The sequence below is a fragment of the Sarcophilus harrisii genome, chromosome 1, assembly GCF_902635505.1.
Source record: "Sarcophilus harrisii chromosome 1, mSarHar1.11, whole genome shotgun sequence".
NCBI classification, from domain to species: domain Eukaryota; kingdom Metazoa; phylum Chordata; class Mammalia; order Dasyuromorphia; family Dasyuridae; genus Sarcophilus; species Sarcophilus harrisii.
Genome location: NC_045426.1, coordinates 585,576,642 through 585,601,351, shown reverse-complemented (window position 1 = coordinate 585,601,351; position 24,710 = coordinate 585,576,642). Strand labels below are relative to the sequence as shown.

The window sequence follows — 24,710 nt, the reverse complement described above, 5'->3', positions numbered from 1 at the left end:
CTCGCGCCTCCGGCAAGCACGCTCGCGAGGCAGCTTCCGCCGCGCCCCTTCCCCCGCCCCCGCCACGCCCCCCCGCTCTCTAATCCCGCGGAGTCTCCGGGTCCCGCGCGCAGGTCGCACCGACCCCGGCTCGCGGCCCGCGCTGTTCCGCCGATCCAGGCGGCGACGGTCGCTACAGTGGCGGCGACGGCGTCCCGTCCTAGTTCCGCGGCTCTGGACGCCGTGGTGTCCGCGGCTCCCGACATCATGACGGCCCAGGGCCAGTCGACGGCAGGGTCGTCGCCTCTGTCCACCGTGTTCCGTCATGTGCGGTACGAGAACCTGGTGGCGGGCATCAGCGGCGGTGTCCTCTCCAACCTGGCGCTGCACCCGCTTGACCTGGTGAAGATCCGCTTCGCCGGTAAGAGGCCGCCCGGGCCGAGGAGGCGGAGGAGGCGGAGGCGGCTCGCGCCGCTGCTCAGCCATGCGGGATACTCGGGGTCAGAGCGGGCGGGGGTGGGGGCGGGGGACGGAGAGCTTGCGCTGGCTGGCCTCCCCTCCGTGGGACCCCGCCCTGGGGGTGCCGAGAGGGGACCGCTTTCGAGCCGTCGCTAAGTGCGGAAATCCTCCCTTGCGCCACGCGCGGGGACCCTGGAGTAGCTGCCACGAGGACGGTTACGGGAGACAAGCACATGACAGGGCACCCATCCAACGACAGCGGTCTGGGGGCGGGGAGAGGACACCTGCCATGCCGGCGGGAGCTTTAGGCGAGAGTGGGAGCAAATGTTTTCTCTTTTCCTGGGGTCCGCACCTTTGCCTCGGAGCAGCTTTTCTTGAAATACCTGAGTAACTGAAGCATGGAGAGATTTAGTAACGTCCGCCAGCAGTGGCGGGATTTAAACCCAGGTGGAGGGAGACTGTCAGCAGCATTTATTAAGCGCCTACTAAATGCCGAGCACTTTGAACGATGTGAGATACAGAGGAACCCCCTTAAAAGGAACTCGAAGCCATAACTCCTTTTCCTGAAGAAGAGCATGGTCAGAGACCACAGCACATTTTTGGAACGTTTGAGTGTCATATTAGCATGTTGTGTTTAAGATACTCCGAGCTGTTGTGGTCTAGGTAGGGAGACAAGTTCAAATCCCATTCCCTGATGAATCGGCCTTTCCTGATCCCCTTGACACTAGTACTTATCTCCAATTATTCCTCTATATATCTTCTATCGAGATAAATTTTCTCCACCGGTAAGTTGAGTACATGTAGATCCCAGTAAACCAATCGCTGATAATTTAAGCGCCCTCTGAGTGAGGGGGCCTTGCCCCAAGGAGCTCAGAATCTGTTGGGAGAGACAGCAAACAAATTTTCCCTGTTTAGCACATTCCCTGGCACATAAGACATTTAATAAATGCTCGATTTGATATTTACTCGCTGGATGAGCATTTAAGCTTTTCAGGCTTCCTCATCTGGCAAATAAAGGAAATGATATTTGTAATACCTAAGTTAGGATCAAATGAAATGTTTTGTGGAAACAAAATTAAGAAAAAGTCATGAAAAATAAAAGCAGCAATTTTTTTTTTTTTTTTTGCAAGTTCTGCAAAGGCTGCTTAGACAACTGAGCTTTAAAATTGAATTTTATTGTTAGTTTTATTGTTTAAAATTTTAATTGTTTGCAGATTGGGTTTTGTCTTAAGTATTTGATTTGAGAAGTGAGCCATGTGATTACTTAGAGAATTTCATTTATTTCCTTGGGGGCTAATTGAAGGATTCTATGCATAGTATTCAGTATAATACATTGGGAGAAGGCCAGATTTTGAGTCAGATGTCTTGGGTTCAAATCCTAGTTCTGCTGTTTATTGGGTACAAGTCAATTTGCCTCTCTGTTCCCATTTGTAAAATATGGTGGTTTGACTAAAAAATAAGATCTAAATCTATGATTCTACCAATGATGTGGGGAAACATAGTACAAATAGCATTATGGATTGTTACAAGTATTTTTTTTAGGATATTATTATCTGTGTGACTATAGGTAAGTCATATCTCAGAGCCTCATCTGTAAAATGGGGATATCATTATACACCTACTTCTAATAGTTGTTGTGAAGAAAATTCAAACCTTAAAGCATTAGACTCCTGAATTATGAGGAACTGTGAAACAAGGTAGATTAGAGTTCAGATCTCATCCCTGATGTTTACTGACTTGGTGAGCTTCAGTTTTATCCTCTATGAAGTAGAGATAATAATACCTAGAGTACCTACCTCAGGATCAAGTGAAACTATGTAAACCACTTTGAATACTGTAATAGGTTTTATAAATATTTGTTATTCCCTCACTCAGGAGAAATCAAGCTAATCAAACTGTCATTTAGACAAGGAGTGTTAAAACTTAATCATTGTAGCTCTGTCGTACACAGCCCATATTAAATTGTGGAATATTAAATGTGAAAGTTAAGGAATATATTGCATCTCAAAATTAGACAGATTTTCTAAGATTTAACAAGTCCAAAAATACAGTGAACTGTCTTGTGAGGTAGTAATTGTTCTTGGAAATGTTCATTTGAGCACTGAAGGACAATCTGGAAAGGGAGAGACAAAGGGAGGGAGGGAGACAGAATGAGATTGTTAAATATTTCTTAGTATTTAAAAGCACTCTGCCAGACACTATGCTGGGTTGGAGATAGAAATATAAGCAAAAAGACATACTTTGTTCTTTCAAAGAACTCCCTTTCTAATAAGGGATAATAGTACATAAAGGGATAGGTGTGTGGTGTGAAGATGACCTACTACTACTGTAGCATGGAAGCCTTGTTCCTGTAAAGGTAAGTCTAAAACAAACTTAACAGAGCTTGGCATCCTATGGGCTGACTCCTTAGGAGAAGAAGGAAGAAGAAATAGGAGTGATGACCAGATTAAGAACAGTTAGTTAATAGTCAACAAGTATTTAATAAATTTATACTCTGTACTAATTACTTGTACTAAGTGCTAGAGATTCAAAGACCAAAGGGGAAAAAAATGCCTCTCAAGATCACATTATAAAAAGGAAGCATACCAAAAAAACATGAACATACAAGAAAGTATACAGAGTAGATGGGTTATCTCAGGAGGTAGCCATGGAAGCAAGTAGTTTGGGGACCAGAAAAGGCACAAGATGAGATTTAAGCCGAGTCTTGAAGCCAGTAACTGACTATGAGGAATGAGAACACTGCAAGCATGATTAATAGCCAGTGAAAATGCACAGAATAGAGGAACAAAGAAATACAATGTAACATGTAAGGTACAGCCAGAAGACAAGTCTTATTGGATTTTATAGTTTTAAGAAAACTGGACCAAGTAGTAAAAGACTTTAAATGCAAAATTGAGCATTTTATATTTAGAGATTTGAGGCAAGAGCTCCAACCTATTACTATATTATGGTTATACCCATACATATATACGTGTGTGTGTATTTTTTTCCAGGCCTGAGGTAAAGTTTTCACCATGGTATAGCAATTAAGTGAAGATCAGTTAGGACTAGAGATTTAGATACTCTATGTATAATTGCTTTGCTTCATAATTATGTACCTTTTAAAACATTTTGAAAAGAATTCCATCATACACAAAAAAGATTAAAAACCCTTGATACTCTTAGTTATTAGTGTCCTTTTCCTTTTCAAATTACTTGATATTTTTTTTATCTGTGTGTTTTATCTTCTATTGCCATGCAGGTTTCTCAAGGACCAGATAGTTTTTCAGGTTTATATTTGTATCTAATCCTTTGTACATAGTAGATACTTAATGAACTTATACTTTAAATTGAATTTTTTTCGATTCATTTACCATGTTATCTGAAATTTTCAAAGTGATTCCCAGTAAGTAGACTTCTATTAATCTTAAAAAATGTTTTGGACTATATTTACATCATTCTTCTTTGTGTTACCTCTTATTGCTCTAGGTTCACAAAAAAGGGATTGGTTTTCATTTTTTGATTGTTATTATTTTTTTAATGCTTTAAATATCCAAGGAGACTAGGTAGTCACAAGCCATTTCTGAAGTCATAAGATTTCCTTTCAACATAGTACTAATTAGCTATGTCGCCCAGATGACATTTTCTGTACCACTTCCTTAGCACCTAGAATATTGTCTTATCTCTTAAGTCTTCAGTTTTTATTTAGCCAACTTTTCAGCAGCTAAAGATTTTAAGAGAATTGTAAAACTAGCAAGGATAGTTGGAAAGGAGTGGGGTCATGCAGAATGAGATATCTTCATTTAATAGTTTTTATCTTGTATAATGTCTTTCTAGTAATATGAATTTTTATGCTCCAGTGATATACCTGTTTGATAAAATAATTTATATTTCTTTTTTAAGCTCTGTATGGAATAGTACCAGGGCAGTTAATAATGTAGTAAGCACAATATAAATGATAGTTACAATTATTATGTGTAATCTGACTCCAGTGGGCTTAAACAAGTTAGAAAAACCCGAGTTCAAATTTGGCCTCACTTACTAGCTGTGTGATCCTTAACTCATTTTGCCTCAGTTCCTCATCTGTAAAATAAGCAGAAGAAAAAAAATGGCAAACCATTCCAGTATCCTTGCCAAGAAAACTCCAAAAAGGGTCAAAAAGAGTTAGACACAAGGGTCAAAAAGAGTTAGACACAACTGAAATGACCAAACATGACTTTGAGTATAATATAGAGTAAAATATCATAGTAGGGAATAAAAATGTCTGAAAAGAAAGAGGGTGGTACCTATTATTATGAGAGGGCATATAACTTTTTAAATTAATTAGTTACTATTTTTCAAACATTCAAAACAATTACTTTTCATTTGTTTTTTAAGATTTTTGAGTTCTTCTGGGAGATGACTAAAAACCAATACATTGAATTCCCAATCCCTATATTTATGCACACCTGCATTTTTGATTTCCTTCACAAGCTAATTGTACAATATTTCAGAGTCTGATTCTTTTTGTACAGCAAAATAACGTTTTGGTCATGTATACTTATTGTGTATCTAATTTATATTTTAATATATTTAACATCTACTGGTCATCCTGCCATCTAGGGGAGGGGGTGGGGGGGTAAGAGGTGAAAAATTGGAACAAGAGGTTTGGCAATTGTTAATGCTGTAAAGTTACCCATGTATATATCCTGTAAATAAAAGGCTATTAAATAAATAAAAAAATAAAAAAAAAAGATTTTTGAGTTCTAGGTTCTCTCCCTTACCTCCACCCACAATTAAGAAACCACAGACATAACTTTTCTTTTTTTCTTTCTTTATTTTGTTTACAAAGCATATGCAGGGGTAATTTTTCCAACATTGACCCTTGCAAAACCTTTTGTTCCAAATTTCACATAACTTTTCAAAAGAACAAATGTAGATATCTTTGGACCAAAGCCATAATCAGTTGGTCTTTGACAAGCCGAGTGCTTCTGAACTCCACCTCGGCAGTATTACAGGGATGGATATGAGCTTCATGTTGAAAGAAATGAAGGAAAGAAAAATAGGGAAGTAATTTATTGTATCAAAAGACTTTTGAAAGGGAAAAAGAAACCTAAAGCCCAAGGAGAACATCAAAAAGCTGAGAGAGAAATTGAATAATTCATTTAAAGGAGTAGCTAAACTGCACTATTGAGCAGACTAGTTATAAAAGGAATTGACTTTCCCTTTCAGCTATTAATGTTTCCTCTCTACATTGGGGAGAAAAAACCTGCTTTATTTACTGAAAAAATTTTGAGAGGCAAGATTATGAGAATTTTGGATTTGTAGATTAAAAAAACTTGGGGATTTTTGTAAATAAAGCACTTTTAAAAATATATTTGTCAAGAAATCTTATTTTCCACACACACACACACACACTCTTAGCATTCTCCATTTTCTCATTTATTGTTTTGTATTGTTTTTCATTGGAGGATAATTTTTACATGATTTTAGAATTAAAATGGATCTGAGACCAATTAATCCAGCCCATACCTAAAAGAAAGCTTTTTACAATATACATCCCCATCGTACATCATAAACATTCCCCACTGAGGGAAAATCCATTTCTTCCTTAGACACATTACATTTTGAATAACTAACTTAATAAATTTTCCTTACAATGTTTTACATGTTTGTACATGTATAATCTGTATCTGATTGTTTATTGGGAGAGGAGAGAAAAGGGAGAGAAGAAAAGCATTTGGAACTCAAAACTTTTTAAAAAAAAAAAAAAAGATAAAAATTTTTTTTTAAATGTTGGGGGGAAAAAATAAAATATATATTTTTTAAAAAAGAAAAAAAAATTTCTTACGTGAAGTCTAAATTTGCCCTTTAAAACATCTATTCATTACTTCAACAACATGATATAGTGTCTAGAGAGTTGTCTTGGAATCAGAAAGACCAGTGGGTTCAAATCAAATATCAAATATATCAGCAACTATTTGTTAAGTATCAACAATATGCCAAACATTTTGCTGAGCCTGTGGAATATAAATTTTAAAAATGTAAAAATATTTTTTCCAGGCCAGCAAAATAATTTTGGACCAGGTTGTAAAAAGCTTTAAAAGCTAAACTGATGTTTTTGTTTTGTTTTTTTTTAGAGGTGGTAAGGAGCCATTGGAGTTTATTAAGTAGATTGCCTACTCATAGTCTAGTCATCAGTGAAAGAAAAATAATAACTGTATGATCATAAACAAGTCATTTCTATAACATTTTGAATATTTCAAGAAAAAGTACCATATGGACCTTAGAGATAAAATTTTTGCTTACACAAAAAATTTTGCTTCATACAGATAAAGATTTTATCTTCATAATTTTTTTCCACATGTGAAAAAGAGATTTATAAAATATCAGCAGCTATGTATCCTATTTACCATCAATGAAAATCCTAATGTTGAAGCCTCAGTTTCCTTATTTGTAAAATGAAGGATTTGGTTTAGATGACCTTTGATGTTCTTCCCAGATCCTTGACTGTAGGTAAGGTAGAAAGGGAAAAGAATAAACCTCCTATTCACTAGTAACTGTACTAAGCATTTTACCAGTATCCCATTTGAGACAGAATGGGTAGAAATCAATTTTAACTAATTTTTTTATATTCTTTAATATGTAGTGAGTGATGGACTGGAACTGAGACCGAAATATAAAGGAATAGTGCATTGTTTAACCACTATTTGGAAAGTTGATGGACTACGAGGCCTTTATCAAGGAGTAACTCCAAATGTATGGGGTGCAGGTTTATCTTGGGGACTCTACTTTTTCTTGTAAGTATATCAAAAGAAATTTTATTATATTCTGTGAGAAAACATGAATTTTTTTGAAGCAATATTTACCCTTCCTTTTATAGCACAATGTTGATCAAGCTAAATAGCCAGCCTCATTAACTTGTTGAGATTTGTGTAAAGAACTTGGAAAGTGCTATGTAACACCCTTCGTGGTCTCTGGTCATAAATATACCTTTGGGAGGAGACAACTTTCCATTTAAGAGAAGGCTCTTTTAAGATAGATTTTCTGCCCGTTTTTGCCTTATAAAAATTGTTTAAGCAGAAGTAAACTTCTTCTAGTGGCCATATGTTGATCTTTTCATGGTTCATATTTATTTCTGACAATGGGTATTTGTGTACAGGGCAAAGAAGTAAAAATCACTTACTTTGATTTTGCCATTATATAACAGTTTTGGGTAAGCATTTGTGGGAAAGAATGGAACTTGAATCAAACTCTTTTTTTTTTTTTTAGTTGTAAGTTTTATTTTTTTTTTTTTTATAATTATAACTTTTTATTGACAGAACCCATGCCTGGGTAATTTTTTACAACATTATCCCTTGCATTCACTTCTGTTCTGACTTTTCCCCCTCCCTCCCTCCACCCCCTTCCCCAGATGGCAAGCAGTCCTATGCATGTTAAATATGTCACAGTATATCCTAGATACAATATATGTGTGCAGAACTGAGTAGTTCTCTTGTTGCACAGGAAGAATTGGATTCAGAAGGTAAAAATAACCCGGGAAGAAAAACAAAAATACAGACAGTTTACATTCATTTCCCAGTGTTCTTTCTTTGGGTGTAGCTGCTTCTGTCTATCACTGATCAATTGAAACTGAGTTAGATCTTCTCTTTGTCGAAGAAATCCACTTCTATCAGAATACATCCTTATATGGTATTGTTGCTGAAGTATATAATGATCTCCTGGTTCTGCTCATTTCACTTAGCATCAGTTCATGTAAGTCTCTCCAAGCCTCTCTGTATTCATCCTGCTGGTCATTTCTTATAGAACAATAATATTCCATAATATTCATATACCACAATTTACCGAGCCATTCTCCAATTGATGGGCATCCATTCATTTTCCAGTTTCTAGCCACTACAAACAGGGCTGTCACAAACATTTTGGCACATACAGGTCCCTTTCCCTTCTTTAGTATCTCTTTGGGGTATAAGCCCAGTAGTAGCACTGCTGGATCAAAGGGTATTTACAGTTTGATAGCTTTTGGAGCATAGTTCCAAATTGCTCTCCAGAATGGCTGGATGTATTACAATTCCATCAACAGTGTATTAGTGTCCCTGTTTTCCCACATCCCCTCCAACATTCCGCATTATCTTTCCCTGTCATTCTAGCTAATCTGACAGGTGTGTAGTGGTATCTCAGAGTTGTCTTAATTTGCATTTCTCTGATTAATAATGACTTGGAGCATTTTTTCATATGGCTAGAAATAGTTTCAATTTCTTCATCTGAGAATTGTCTGTTCATATTCTTTGACCATTTATCAATTGGAAAATGGCTTGATTTCTTATAAATTAGAGTCAATTCTCTATATATTTTGGAAATGAGGCCTTTATCAGAACCTTTAACTGCAAAAATGTTTTCCCAGTTTATTGCTTCCCTTCTAATCTTGTCTGAATTAGTTTTGTTTGTACAAAAACTTTTCAATTTGATATAATCAAAATTTTCTATTTTGTAATCAATAATAATCTCTAGTTCTTCTTTGGTCATAAATTCCTTCCTCTTCCACAGGTCTGAGAGGTAAACTATCCTATGCTCTTCCGATTTATTTATAATTGCATTCTTTATGCTTAGGTCCGAACCCATTCTGACCTTATCTTGGTGTATGGTGTTAAGTGTGGGTCAATGCCTAGTTTCTGCCATATTAATTTCCAATTTTCCCAGCAATTTTTGTCAAATAGTGAGTTTATCCCCAAAACTGGGGTCTTTGGGTTTGTCAAACACTAGATTATTAAAGTATTGCCTATTTGAACCTAACCTATTGAATCAGTAAATATTCTGATAATATTAAGAAAATATTTTTATTGTCTGTGGATCAGTTGCATGTGTTCATGATTATCAATAATTTATTGGAGAAGAAGTGTTCGTTCTAATGTTCTCCAAGAACACAAAATTCTATATTGTGAACCTGGAAAAGTGGAAAGGTCCAAGGTGAATGTTGGCTTTCATACCCAAAACATACATTTATGCCACATGAGAACTATGGGTAAAAGAGAGATCTCAGGTGATTGAGAAGATAGAAATTATGATGCCTCAAGGGATGGCCCACTGCATCTTCTTTGCTTTTTAACATTTGACCAACTTCTACTACTTCTTATTTTTGTCCTTCAAAACCTATTCTATTTCTGCCTTTTGGAAACAAATGCAATTCTTCTTTTGGACACAGAGAGAACAAAACACATATAATTGTAATATTGTCATATTGTCATACAGTTAATGAGGCAGAAAGTATCTTAGAAATAGTCTAATCAATTTGGTTCATTTGATATATGTAACTGAGACCTGGAAAACTTAAGTAACTTGCTTGGGGTCATACATGGCACAGAGTTCTGCATAAACTCACTTTTCCAAATCTGTTGTTTTTTTTTTACCATACATATAAACACTGTCTCATAATTTTCTGTCATAAACACACAAGAACACAATAGCACAACCTTTGACATATAACCATATGTTATGGGAAGAGAGCCTGAGTTGTAGATTGCAAACCATCCATATATGTCCATGCTATGTGACTCTGGTCTCTGATTCCTATAAATCTATTGTGAGTAGAAAGGGGAACACCCAGTGTTAGAAATCTTCAAGGTATTTTGACATTGCATTAATACTAATGAAGCTATCAATTATCTCTCATTCTCACTATTTGACTGGTCTATTTTGTTTTTACCCAGTTATATATTTCTCTGATACCTTTTATACTGTTTTGCCCACATAATTTCTCATTTGCAATGTGTTCAGTCTTCTCATAGCTACCATTTATCTTCTCCATTGCTTTTTGGGTGATCTTCAAGTTCATTTCTTTAAGGACTACAGTATTCAGTCAATTACTCAACAAGCATTTATTGAGCAACAGCAGTGTGCAAGGCATTGTATTTAATGACTCATAGCCATACAACCTCCATTTTGGTATTTTAAAAATCAACCTTTGCTTTAAAGAGAAGTCTAGGCTAAATAAATAAAGTAATTTTGTGATTTCTGAAAAGTACATTATTTCTCCATTTGTAGTATTTATCCAAAGTATATTTACTGATAAATGGGTATGATTATTATTCAATTCTATGTCATAATCTAGACAAGCAGTGTTTTGTTTGTTTGTTTTCCCCCAGGATGGATAGTTCTGTTAAACTATTGAATTCTTATATATCTTATTTAGAAGACTTTGCATTGTTCGGCAGAATAGGAGTTTTTAGAACACCTTCGCATCCATAGGGAATTCTTCCCTATGTGAACTCTCTCTCAATGATAAACACCTTTGGCAAACATGCATATTCTTGGTTTATGTGACAATATTTGAACAAAGTTAAATTTGTATTACTTTTTTTTCAGAGTGTCTTACATGGTTTCAGTATCTGCATGGACAACATTTTTGGAGTAGTTTTTAAAGCAAATGCTTTTTTATAATCAGCAAACAAGTGAGATCTTGTTTTCTTTAAATCTTTCAACCTCTTATGTGATTGTAAACATATGATCTGCTGTAGAGCATTTTTTTTTTTTGCAGAAGGACCTTTTTTCCTTCTTATAACTTCATCATAAATATACTGTTTTAAAACTGATAGAAACAGCATGTAAATTACAACAATTGCTTTTCATTCTGTCACCTTAACAAAAGTGAAAAAAGATGGAAATAGTAAATGTAGTAAATAGTAAAAAATGATGAAAATATTTGGATACAGGCATTTGGTGGAATTGTAGATTGATTCGGTTACTCTTTTGACCCATTGCTAGACATATTTTAGGGAAGTCAAAGGCAAAGAAAGATCTTGTATTACATCAAAATAATCATAGCAGCAAATGAATGACTAGAAACTAACAAGTGCTGAGCAATTAGGTAATGGCTAAATAAATTATAATGCAGAAAAGCAGTAGAATATCATTGTACCTTAGCAAATCTGTCCAAGAATTTTTAATTGCATACCATGGGGTCAGATGCTATGGAGCAAAAAAGACAAAAATGATACAGCCTCTGCTTTCAAGAACTTAGGTTCTATAGAAACAAAAATGCGAAATTCAGAAAAACATGAGAAATGTTATATGAATTGCTGCAGAATGAAGTAAGCTAATACTCCCAAGGGGGGGAGGGGAAAGAGAGAGAGAGCGCAGCAATTTAAACTGAAAAAACAATAAAACAAAAAGCAATGCTGGGTAATTATAATGATCCAGTTTGACTAGGAAGAAGAGTTGAGAAAATATACTTTTCTCATTGTAGAAGTGAGGGCCCATGGATATGGAATCCCTCAGTTGACATAATTGGGTTTGCTGAGCTACTTTTCCTTTTTCTTTTGAAATCTTTTTTATAAGGACATGCTATAAAAGCTAAATATAATTTAAAAAATGAATAATTTTATAGAAAGAAAATTGTGGGTATATGACTTAGTAGTTAATTATGTAACAGAGTCCCTACCTTTTATACTCTTTCCTTGAAGGTACAATTCTTGAGAATTCCTCAGCACCCTAAAAATAGTATCACTTGCTAGTTATACTTTATGTATACATAGTTTATGTGTACTTAATTTATTCCAACTGTTTTCTTCAGTGTCATTTCCATTTCCTCATACAGCACATCTGTACGAGGTATTAAAGTGCGTATATGGTGGCTCCCTAGATTTTGATTGTGAAACAAGTTTGTAATTTACAAACAGTTTTCATTTTTACCTGTTGTCCTTAATTCCATATTTCTTTTGCTAGTCAAGAAATTATTTTAATGTAGATAGCTTTTCTTTGGGGGGGGGCGGGGAGGATGTTAAGTGATGGCAAATTTTTCCTACTTGGTACTTGGCTTCAATTAAAGTATGCATCCATAAAGCAGTTGTTGTCTTGGTCATTGTCAGTGGTCCAAAGACCTTCATCTGAGAGGAAAATGATGAATATTCTTTCCTCTTTTTAAGTCTCTCAACAAAAACAAAATAGTTTTCTGAAGCCCAAACTAGATAAAGTGAGAATTCTGCATTACTTATACACCTTCCTTCTTAGATAATATTCTTCCTTAACTTTTTAAAGTTGTTGTATTCAGTTAAGTTACTTTTCCAGATGTCTCAGAGTCATAATTATGAACTCTTGACTGTTGACCTGTAATATAATGACTCCACGGCCTGTTGAGATGAGTAGAATGGGACTCTTTTGTCTACTTGTTCATCAACCCAGATTACTATGCTTTTTTTTTTTTTCTTTTTTTCTTCTTTAAGTATTGATGTCTGTCTTTAAATTTTTTCTGTCTTATTATCATCCATTTGCTTCTTTTCAATGCCAGTTCCTCTTTTTCTCTTTGTTTGGTTATCAGGCTTCTTAGAGTTTTAAATAAAAGAAGGGTAAATTTTAAGTGAATTCCTGAGGGACTCTCCATTGAGCAAAGTTCATAAACTTTTGTGACATATTTTTTGATTACTTTTTTGGCTGTTTCATATAGTTGAAACGTAGCTTTTAGATAAGTATTGTTACAATAAAGAAAATATTTCTCAGATTTGTTTTTTTTTTTGTTTGTTTGTTTATTTTTATAAGTACACTAGACTTGAGTTGGGAAACTTCGTCCTATTCTCTGATCTGTTGAATCTGTACGTGTTACTTTGGGCAAATCACTTATGTGTAGAATGAAACAGTTGGACTAGATGACCTCTAAGAAATCTTGCTATTAAAAAATTAAAAAAGATAATTCAATAAGAGACCTTCTATTTCGGAATCTTGTGAAAATTTAGATTCCCAAATAGAAGGTCTCTTACTTTCGTCAGGGAAGAGAATAAACATTTACATAGAACCTACTATGTTCCAGGCACTGTAGTAAATTTTTTTTTCAAATATGATCTCCTTTGATCCTCACAACAATCCTGGGCTGTAAGTGCTATTCGTAATTTTTAGCTGTGATAACTGTGGCAAAACGAAAGGACTTAAATCAGGACACAAAGCTAGGAAGTGTCTAGGTTGGATTTCAATTTAGGTCTTGCTGAATTGAAACCCCCAGCTCCTTCCAAACCAGAAATTTTTAACCTTCTTAACCTTTTTCTGTCATAAATTTCTATAGACACTTGAGAATATTATTTTTAAATGCATAAAATAAAATATATAGGACTAAAAAGGAAAACAATTATATTGACACACTTTTAAAAACAAATTGATAAACCCTCTCAATTAAGAGCCCCTATTCTAGACCATTATGTCATCACCATCACTAGCTACTCTCCCTCCCCTCTCTTTTCCTATTACTTTTAAAGTACAATACTTAGCAGCTTATCCTCATTGTCTCTCACCTGCTATATCTAATCTGTTGCTAAGGTCTATTGATTTCAACTTTGCAACATCCTCAAATATGACCCCTTCTCTTCTCTGACACTACTGTCACTCTGATACAGGCTTTTATCACTTCATGCTGGATTATCACAATATCCTGCTGATGGGTCTGCCTGCCCCAACTCCCTTCCCACTCCAATTCATCCCTCATTGAGCCACCAAAGTGAACAAAACTATGTCAACTCTTATTCAGCAAAACCCCCAAAATAAAATAAAAAATCCTGTTTGATGTTAAAAAGTCCCTTATAATCAGACTCCCTCTTTCCCTTCCTCCCAACATATCTTTCTAGTTTTCTTACACCTCACTCCTTACCATGTATTCTTCAGTACAATGACCTTGTTGTTCCACAGACAAGGAACTTTGTCTGTTTTTAATAATATTTAATTTTTCCCCAATTACCTGTAAAAACAATTTTTATCATTTGTTGGTTTTTTTGTTCCAAATTCTATCCCTTTTTATCTTCTTTTCCCTCCTGTCAGAATGTAAGCAGTATGATATAGTTTGTTCATCTCTAATCATGTAAAGAATTTTCTTATCAGTCATTTAGACATCCCATCTCTTCACTTCACTTTTCTCTGGCTATTTCCTATACCTGGAATTCTTTCCCTCCTCATCTCTACTTAATGTCTTCCTTTTAATTCCCAATATCTTAGCTTCTACATATATGGCATTTGCCATCTTTTAAAAATTGTTAATTTTTTGATGACCCCTTATTACATTCCCCACAGTAGCTATTCAGACTTTTCTTGACCCTACTCTACTCTGAGGGTCTATTTCCTTATCTGTAAAATGGGAATAACAATATTTCCACAGGATTGTTGTGAGGAATGTGCTTTGTAAATCTTATAGCACAGTGGAATAATGAGCTATTTTGTAAGTAATTGGTTCTCGGGGACTTTGGGTTATTCATAATATCTTTTGTTTTATCTTTCTTTCCCTCCCATTCCCAGAATCACAGATTTTAAAAATTAAAAGCAATCTTTGCAGCTATTTAGTCCATCTATCCAAAAATCTCTAGTAAGAAAGAACCCAGAACCTTTTGAGACAGCTCATTTTGTTTTGTGCTGGTTTTAGTAGTTAAAGAATTCATCTCTGTTTTTAGGTTGCTGATCCCTTAGGATCAAGAACATGACTTTATTTAAACTTTGCATTTTATCTTTCATATCCTTCTTCACTGTGCCTTGAGTACAATATGTATTCAGGAAACATTTGTTAATTGAATGTTTTCTCCCTTTAAAAATACTCTTTTTGTCTTTTTTTTCCCCCCATCATAAGATAATTGATTAAATATATGCTCAAATAAAATCTAATCCACCCCCACACACACATCTTGAAAGAAGTATTAATATTACTATATACTGAAGTAAATTATAATTCAGAATTACTTTTTACTTTCATGATGCAGCTTCTCAGCCACCATGCATTGGAGAAAATTCTTCTGCTAAAGCCTAGTATTTGAAAAATAAGTTTTTTTCTGTTTGTATTATAGTTCAGCTTTAAATATCATAACACTTTAGACATTTATATTAAAACATTTTAAAATAACTCAAAACACTAAATGTGTAATTTATCTTTCCTTATTTTCATTGAAATCTCTCATTTAATTCTTTTAGCTACAATGCCATTAAATCATATAAGACAGAGGGGAGAACAGAACGGCTAGAAGCAACAGAATACCTTGTTTCAGCTGCTGAAGCTGGTAAGGAAATGTATAATTTATAAAAATTCCATCACATTAATCTATAAAAACTGCAGTATATTTCACACCTTCTTTATAGAGACTGTTTTCTATTCAGCTGTATCAATTGGATGAAACTGGATATTACATGAAATTCTTGGGAAGGTATTTTACTCTGGATAGATTTGAAATAATTTACTTTTAATATCTAAGCAAAGTTGTAGATTCATAATAAGAAACAAATTATATATTTTGCAAAAAGAGGGGCAAAAAGTGTTTTAGTTTCCTAATTATTTAATTTAGGACATTGTTTAATTGATTGTTTTATAGAACAAAAATATGAAGTGTGACTTATTTCTTTATGGTATCTGATTCAGTGTTTAACATGTTCTAGGTTTAATAAATATTGATTAACTTTTTAGAAAAACCAAGAAAATATGCAGATATTAAAGAAATTATAAAATCATTTTTTTTTTTTAGTTTTACATATTTGCAAAATCTTTACTATTTCATGGTACTTTATTACTTTATATGTATCTTATTTTTATGGAATAAACTATGATTGAAAACTTGGTTTAGTTTATTGAAGTATTTAAATAAAAGGGGAAAACATGGGTATATGACGGTATAGATATTTTGCTTTTTTCCATCTATGTCTGCTTTGCTATGTGTAATGCTTAATACACTACTACTTAGAATAAGGCATTTTTTTAAATAGTGGAGTTGAATAATAGAATTGCTGAAATGACTGGCTTAAAGGAGCAAAGTGCTCTGAGTATGAATTTATAAAATCATATATTCAGATGACCCCCAAATTACAAATAGATTATGTTCCAAAATTAATTTATAAGTCATTTCTTTAGAACCCAAAAGATATTTCCCAAATGTTTCCCATAGAAACAATGTGATATATGGAAATTAAGTTCCCATGCTAGACCACAAAAGCCTATTTTAACCCTAGTGAGCATTACTATTATATTTTTTAAAGTTAGATAGCTTTTTTTGATGGGTAATATATCATCCTAATTATTTTAAATATTTCTGTGAGAAAAGTGTTCCCACTCTTCACAACAGAAAAGACAATGTAGAAACCCAGCAAATATAACTCTCCCTTCCCCTTCTTTCCCCTCCCTTTACCTCTTCCCTCTTCCCCACCATCAAAGCATCTGAACAAGAGGATGAAAGGAATTGGGAGAGTAAGTCCTAGGAACCAATGGGAAGGAGAGAGCAATGAAGAAACCAGCTTAAGTACCTTCACTATTTACCTACTTTGGGACACCCAGATTCCCACTCCAAGTCAAGCTCTTGAAAATGTACCCAAGGAGTGAGTTACGATCCCCTTTTTTAGCCCCACTCCAAGGAGTGCTGTAACCAATAGGCCCCATTGTCCACAATAAAATCTTGTCTTCTTCCCAAAATGCCTTTTCTCTCCTATCCTTCTGCAGCTAAGGCCACTGGGTCTACCTTAAGATAAGCACACAGTGATTTAGGTCACTTCTTTACCTCCTGGTTTCCAAGGAGAGTTCATCTTTGTCTCCCAATAATACTTTTAAGTATTCGTAGCATTCTTTAGTCGAGAAAGTACATATGTAATTAAACTTCTCTATTTTAGGGGCCATGACACTTTGTATTACCAACCCATTATGGGTAACAAAGACTCGACTTATGTTACAATATGATGTTGTCAGTACTCCCCAGAGACAGTACAAAGGAATGATGGATACACTTGTGAAGATATATAAATATGAAGGTGTACGTGGATTATACAAGGTACTTTTTATTTGGTTGTTTTAAATCATTATGATAGATAATTACATATATTGTTAGTTGCCACATAAATTTGCATTGATCTTTTAGGTTCAGATTCTGAAAGATTCCAGTACTCAGTCCTAAAAAGAAATAATAAGTAGAAATAAATATATTCCACAGTAAGGGTATTTTCTCTTTAGGCTATTTCTGTTTGCTGCAATATGATGCATCACTGTGATGTGGATGAAAGGGAAACAAAATTGTCCAAAATTTTGTAGTCATCTTATTTTAATATGTAGGTAGTTTGGCATGCATTTATGCTTTAAACAATTCTCCTGGTTAGCAAAATATTTTATTTTGTTTTATAAGCCAATAAGATCTTTCTGATTGTTACAATTTACAATTGTAAATAAATGTTTAAAAAGAAGATTTGCTACACAACGCATACCAATGTCAGATAAGTAATGCACATGATGGCAAAAAAATGTCAGTATCAAATGCAGGGCAGAGCTATGGCCTGTATTTTTGGTTAATTACATTCATATTTTAACTAATCTAATTTAATGAAATCTTTAGATTTTTTAAGGCGGTGTACAAAATAAGCAAAATTTCTTCCCAGATATCTACAGACAAACACAGAAATGATTACAATGACTTCTCTATATTTGTAGATGAAAGAGGATACGACATTCATAATTTTACACTATAAGTAGTAATACTATGAAACCTTGGAAAGGACACTTCAAAACTGGGCTTACATTTTTTTATATCTAAGTTGAAAGAAAAATTCTGAAGCCCATATATATATCAGCTCTAAATCAATGATGATAAATCCAGTCCTGAAATTTTTCTATAACACTGCTTTAGTCAACATAGAAGAGTTTTGATTGCTCCATGTGCCCAAGAAATTGATTAGGATCTTAAATTATTTAATGCATTATATTTCTTTCTTGTCTTCCTTTTTTGTACCCCAGACATTGTCAGCCTGCTGCCAAATTTGGCCTGCTACCTATTTATTATTTTTTTATATAGCTCCAACTAAATAAAGATGTTTACACCTTTAAATAAAATTTGTTGTACTTTAAAATGTAAACATCTCTATAGGTTTTTACCCTTACTCTCTACTCCCTCCCTTTCCTGTGACAGAAAAAAAAAAAACCATGCATAATAGATCTGTGATTTCATCTCATTATTATATAATATTCAACAGTGTCAGTAGAGCAAAAGTCATTCATGCTCTGTTTATTTTATATGATCCTTATCTATGTCCTTCATGAGAAGAATCTACCCATCATGTGTTAGGCCTTCTTGATGATCTTCTTACCTTATTTATGTGTTCATTAACATTACCACAGACCCTCTCTCATGAACTGACCTATTTCCTTTTCTACTCAGGTATTAAATGAATCTTAAGCACTGCATCTTACATGCATTTAATTGTTATTATGCTTCAGTCTAATTGTACTCGCCATAGGTTATCCATAATTTTGATTCAGCAGAATGGATTATAATGAATTATAGCTATATAGCTTCACTGGAAGAATAAAGAGAGGGACTAAACCTGTAATTTCATTGGTATAAGGAACTCTATAAATAAATTCTCTCTTAATGCAAGTTGGCACCTTCTTGGTCTCAGAAAATTGCCTAGAATTTGTCTAGGCTTACATTGCTAGTATATATCAGAGCAGAATGGGAATCCAGATCTTTGGGCTCTAAGTCTAGGTTTCTAACCATTACACTGTGTCTCTTCTCTGGCACACAGAAATGCTTGATGCATTAGAAGAATATCGATGTTATACAACTGGGATTTGGGTTTCAGGGAGATAATTTTTAAATAAAATTGAACTGTTAGACTAAATGGCCTCTAAAGACATTTCTAAGATTAAGATTGTCTAATTCCTTTAAATAGAAAGCTTCTAAACTTATTTTTAAAAAGATTCATCTTTTTTTCCTTTTTTTAAGGTAATATATCATTGTCTTAGTTGATAGAGAGTTGGATGAACAACCTCCAGAGTTGGTCTGTCAATATATATACATATATGTGTGCATGTATATGTAAATATATACATACATGTGTGGGCAAACAGAACAGTTTAGACTGGGCCTAAAACTGAATAGGAGAGCTGAATCTCATTTGGGAAATTTTTTAATACTTTTTAATGACTCAAAATTGGAACAAAGCTCCAGCTTCAAACATGATATTTTTGTAATGATACTCTATGGCTACATTCTTTTACACTACAATTTCTAAAGAATTTTAATTGCAGATGATTCAGAGCAGTGAAAATATGCATAATAGGTGGGAGTAAACTTCAGGATATCATTTAATGAAGAATTACACACAAGAAGTAGCATAATAGTAGTACCAAAGATGAATGTCTGCTGGAGCTGTGAATTGAGCTAGCTTTTTTGTGACAGAATTTGAAATTCTGTTTCATATTTTAGAGCTATTTATACTCTTTGAGCTAGCAGTCCTACTACTATTTCTGTGCCCCAAAGAGGTGAAAGGCAGAAATGCCCTGTAAATACCTGAATATTAATTAGTATCCTTGTTTCTTGGGAGAGCAGGGAGAGACAAAAAGTGGGTATACATGAGTTGGAGAACGTCTTAAACAGTTGTGATTTGTATAAATATAGTGAAATGTTATTGTGCCTTAAACAAATATGAAACAGTAAGAGAAGTATGAAAAGGCTTGTATGCATTTATGCAGAGCAGATTAGAACAAGGAGAACAATATGAACATTGATTACAATAATGTGACTGAAAACAACATTATAGGGCAGCTAAATTCAAAGGCAAAAAAAACAATTTTGGTTCCATAAGATTCATGATAGAACTTCATCTCTTTTCAGTAGAAGAATAGGAGACTAGAGGTGTTAAATATTTCATTTGCTTTTAAAAGCACTTGCTGTATTAATTTTGCTTTATTGTTTCTGTTTGGGTGAAGTGGGTGAGAGAGATGAGGATGAGAGAATATTTGGAAAGACTCAATACAAAAAAAAAATCTGTGAAACATTAACATGTAAGAAGGAAGGTGGGCCAGTTATACACTAAGAATGAGGAATAATAGTCTACCTTCCTCAGTGGTATCCACGTAATGTCAAGAGACTCAGAGAAAGTGCTTTGGATAATTTTCTAAAATATATAAGCAGGAATATATAGCAGCAGATATAGGTATGGAAGGATGCTGTCCCACATTGATGAAAAGGCAGGTACTTTGAAGTATTATGCTTTTAAGTATAAATATGGACCTGGTTTTCTGCCTTCTATAGACTCACACAGCTAAGTAGAATGACTTATCACCTGAAGTTTAGTCATAAAGTGGTAACAATACATTGTAATGAGCTCTGGCTTTTTTAATCAGAGGGCCTGGGTTCAAATCCATCCATTGTGATCACCAGTGTTACCTATCCTTAGTCCTCAGAGTCTTCATCTGTAAAATAAGGGGGTTAGACCAGGTAGCCTCTAATATCTTTTCTAGTTCTAAACGATGATTCTATGTTGAATTTTTATTACCATAACAACTTTCTATGGTTTTGGAGTGTTGAAATACATATTAAATAAAAGTCATGTTTTATTATTTCAAATTAGAAATTATAACTTTTTTTTTTTTAATCTAGGGATTTCTTCCTGGGTTGATTGGAACATCACACGGAGCACTTCAGTTCATGGCATATGAATTGCTGAAATTGAAGTACAACACACACATCAATAGATTACCAGATGCGCAGTTGGTAAGAAATTCTTGAAAAGATAGTCCAATTTATTTTTAAAGAAAATGTATAAATTGAAATTAGCTTTTTAAAGATAGTCATCAAACGTGCTAGAAATTCAAATCATATTAACCTTTGGGTGTCAGTTTTCAATACGCAAAAATTGATTTTTCCCTCATTTGTCATTTATAATATGCCACAAATTGTGTTCTAATTGAAAAGTTAGTGTTTAGAAATCTTTTAAAATGCCATATGTAGTTAATGAGAACATGGACATATTTAAGAAATTTTAGAGTTTGCAATTAAGCACATTTTGAGTACTTGTTGCTTTGTTTTAGCTTAGCTTTACTGCATCATTTAAGAGGACTTAAAAGTAAACTTTATAAGCTCAAGATAGGAAATTTGTACAATTTAAGAAATATCCAGAAAAGATATAACAATATTGTTTTATTGTTTTAGAGCACAATAGAATATATATCAGTTGCAGCGATGTCAAAAATATTTGCTGTGGCAGCAACATACCCATATCAAGTAGTGAGAGCCCGACTTCAAGATCAACATATTTTTTACAATGGTGTACTTGATGTAATCAACAGGACATGGAGGTGAGGTAACAGCTGCTAAATGTCTCATATAGTATAGAATTGGTAATGCTATAGCAATGACTAGCTTGTGGGAGACCTTGGAAATTTTGCTTTTTTGTTTTTATATAGAGTAAAATATTTGCTCTAAAACATTTTGAGAAAGCTGTAATTTAGACTGACTCTTTGTAGACACTTTATCTCAAAGTAGTACTTGTTTTCTCTTGGGTAGCTCAACCACACAAACAAATACATTGTTATTTTGTACAGATATAGATGAATTGGAAGTAGTAGAGATCTCCACACTTTGTTTTATGTTGGAATCTTTACTAAAGTGTTAAGACATTTCTTTACAAAGTGTTAAAGACATTGGAGTTAATTTAATCTTAGAGTTATTTTGGGCCAGAACTTGAAACAAGATACTAAGTGGAACTGATTGAACAATGCTTGTGTTTACACTTTTAGAGAGCTCATAAGTATCTAAGTACTCAATGGAGTTCACACGAGAATTCAGGGCTGGCTTAGTCTGAATTCACACCTCCCTTGAAATTCTTAGGACCAGAGAGCACTCTGGGAGATAACCCATAATCCCTGCCTCAAGAAGGAGAAGTTAACCTTTGGGAGATGATATATATGGAGGAAGCTCTTGGAGCTAGGAAGAATTTCTCCGGAACAACGACAGGGCTCTGAGACAGAACACTCTGGAAGAAAAGCCTACAAGCCCTATCTTCGAGGCAAGGGAGATCCATCGTATTTTCCAACTTGGTGCTGGCTGGAGGCTGAAGAAAGCAGAGGCAGAAGCCAAGGACAAAGCTGCAAGATCTCTTGGAGCCAGGCAGAAAGATAGGCCTCAACTAACCTGGCTAATCTGGAAGGAGAAATAAACGTTTGCATTTTTACCAGCTGGCTGTGATAATGGAATAATTATTTATTGCAACTGAGACTAAGGCTGCCTCCAAGAAAAACCACCACAGTTTTAGACCTTTTCAAAAACTGAGCATTAAAGTATGATAAATTTACTTCCATTCACTTCAGTTCCTCAGGGACTTATGACTTTGTGGGTGGGCAAATTTCTTCCATGAAACATTGAACATACCTCATTTGTAACTTAGTTGATAGCGTAATAAAACACGGGTGTCAAACATAGCCCAAAACATAATTGAGAAATGATTAACAAAATAAAAATGTAGTAGAACATCAATAATGGTAATTTGTGGTTTTCCAAGGCAATATGTACAGTCTCCCACTGATCTCAGAGTTGTCTCAGGTACAGATAAGTTTATTCTTTCCATGGTGCCACAGACAGATGCCAGACAGGAGTTGAATCTGAGTCTTCCTGATTCCCAACTCCCAACATTACCTACTTCAATCATTTTTTAAAGCTTTAAGCACCTCCTGTGTGCTAGGCATTATGAATACAAAAACAAGAATGAAATATCCCTACCCATAAAGAGCTTACAATATAGCAGGAGGAGACAATGTGTACATTTACAGTGAGTTGTGATTTTTTTCAAGTATAAGAAATGGAGGAGGCAGGATGGGCAGAGAAAGAGCTTAGAATGACCATTGTTTTCTTAGTAATGAGGTACGGTCCCCAGTTCTAAAGTTGTAGGAGAAATCACTATTGCAGGGAGTATGATAGCTAATTAGCAAGGGACCAGAGGGATTGCTTTACTGTATTAAGGTTCCACTTCAGATTAGCTAACCTCAACTTGCGATGAACACTGTTGCAGCATATTGCCTGACTTTTTTGGACTCTTCAGCAATGTATGAGTAAAAGTAGATAAGGTTGTATATATGGAGAATTACGGTTAGGAAGGGTTAAGTGATACCAAGCCTGAGAATTCTGTGGTAGGAGAGTGCTGGAAAGTTTGCTGTTCAGCAGATTGTTTCAAGAGTTGAGATTGGAGAGAACAGTGAAGACAGAGCAGAGGTTATATTTAGGATCCAATAAGGATAAGAAAGAGATGAAATAATAGGTAAAAATCTTGGTCGTAAAAGTTAAGCATGATTGGGACAGCTAGTTGGTGCAGTAGATAGAGCACCAGCCCTGAAGTCAGGAGGATCTGAGTTCAAATCTGATCTCAAACACTTAACACTCCCTAGCTGTGTGACCCTTGGCAAATCACTTAACCCCAATTCCTCAGCAACAAAAAAAGTAAAGCATGATTAAGAATGATGGCATGATCCAGGATTTGACCTCTCCTTCCTGCACACTGCCTTTTTAGTTCTAATTAACAAGTATTTATGAAGAGCCTACTCTTTACCTAGTTTCTAATTTTATACCAATATCACATAGGCTATGTATCAATAAAATTCAGTTGTGAATAAGTATGATAATTGGTAAATAGCATTTCTGTAGGCTTACACAATTTCAGTCTTATGGGAAGTTTTCTAGCAGCTACACTTTAAGATGAAATAATTTTAAAAGTCATCCTTTGCAGTCCTTTGAAGAAGATTGCTTTTGAGTTTAGTCTTATGGCTTTCTTTCCTGTTCTTTATTTTAATCAGGTCAGATAAAGGATGGTAAACCATAACTAAATGCATATAAACAATTGTATTCAAATTTATACAAACAAAATAACAGTGGCACTCTTCAAAGGCTTTAAATAGCAATGAGTATCATTTCCTTGTTCATCTTAGAACATTAAGTGGAAATTTTAGATATTCTTTCTTCTATGTTGTGTTTTGATTTAATTTTGTTCAGTATTTTCACTCTAGTTATTTTGTAGACTGACTTATTTTTCTCCCTTCTATAGGAAAGAAGGCATCCTTGGATTTTACAAAGGAATTGTCCCTAATTTGATTAGAGTGACTCCAGCCTGTTGTATTACCTTTCTAGTTTACGAAAATGTCTGCCATTTTTTACTTGGCCTTAGAGGAGAAGAAGAGTAAGTGTAAAGAAAATAACGCAAAAATATCTGCCACAGAAACAACATACTCCTTAGTGCTCAATATTCAAAAAATGGAAGAAATAATGCACAACAGCATTAATCCAATTCAAATCAACTTTGAACTGTTGAAAGAAGTCAAAGAACTGATGAATCCTCAAAAGTTTTCTGGGTTTGCTCTCATTTATCTATATGACCTGGCTGTCTTTGCCTAGAATAGCTGCCGTCAAAACAATATTAAAACTGACATGAAGTGTATAGCTCCGTGAATTTGTCCATTTCGTTGTTCAAATAGAAGCTGATTTTGCAACATTTGTCTAGTGGATTAAATGATTTGCCTTTATTGCTAAACTGAACTGTATAGATTGGTTTTTAAAATCTGCTTT

At 34.5% G+C, this 24,710-nt stretch overlaps 1 protein-coding gene across 1 annotated transcript; it reads left to right on the top strand.

Annotated features, from left to right (window-relative positions):
• Nucleotides 1-3: 3 nt before the first annotated feature.
• SLC25A32 (solute carrier family 25 member 32) lies at nt 4-24,340 on the top strand. The gene is made up of 7 exons (XM_031947075.1): nt 4-400; nt 7,046-7,196; nt 15,325-15,410; nt 17,002-17,159; nt 20,760-20,873; nt 21,312-21,457; nt 24,193-24,340. Exons 1-7 carry the CDS (start codon nt 247-249, stop codon nt 24,326-24,328), a joined length of 945 nt encoding a protein of 314 aa, XP_031802935.1. The 5' UTR covers nt 4-246; the 3' UTR covers nt 24,329-24,340.
• Nucleotides 24,341-24,710: the final 370 nt, after the last annotated feature.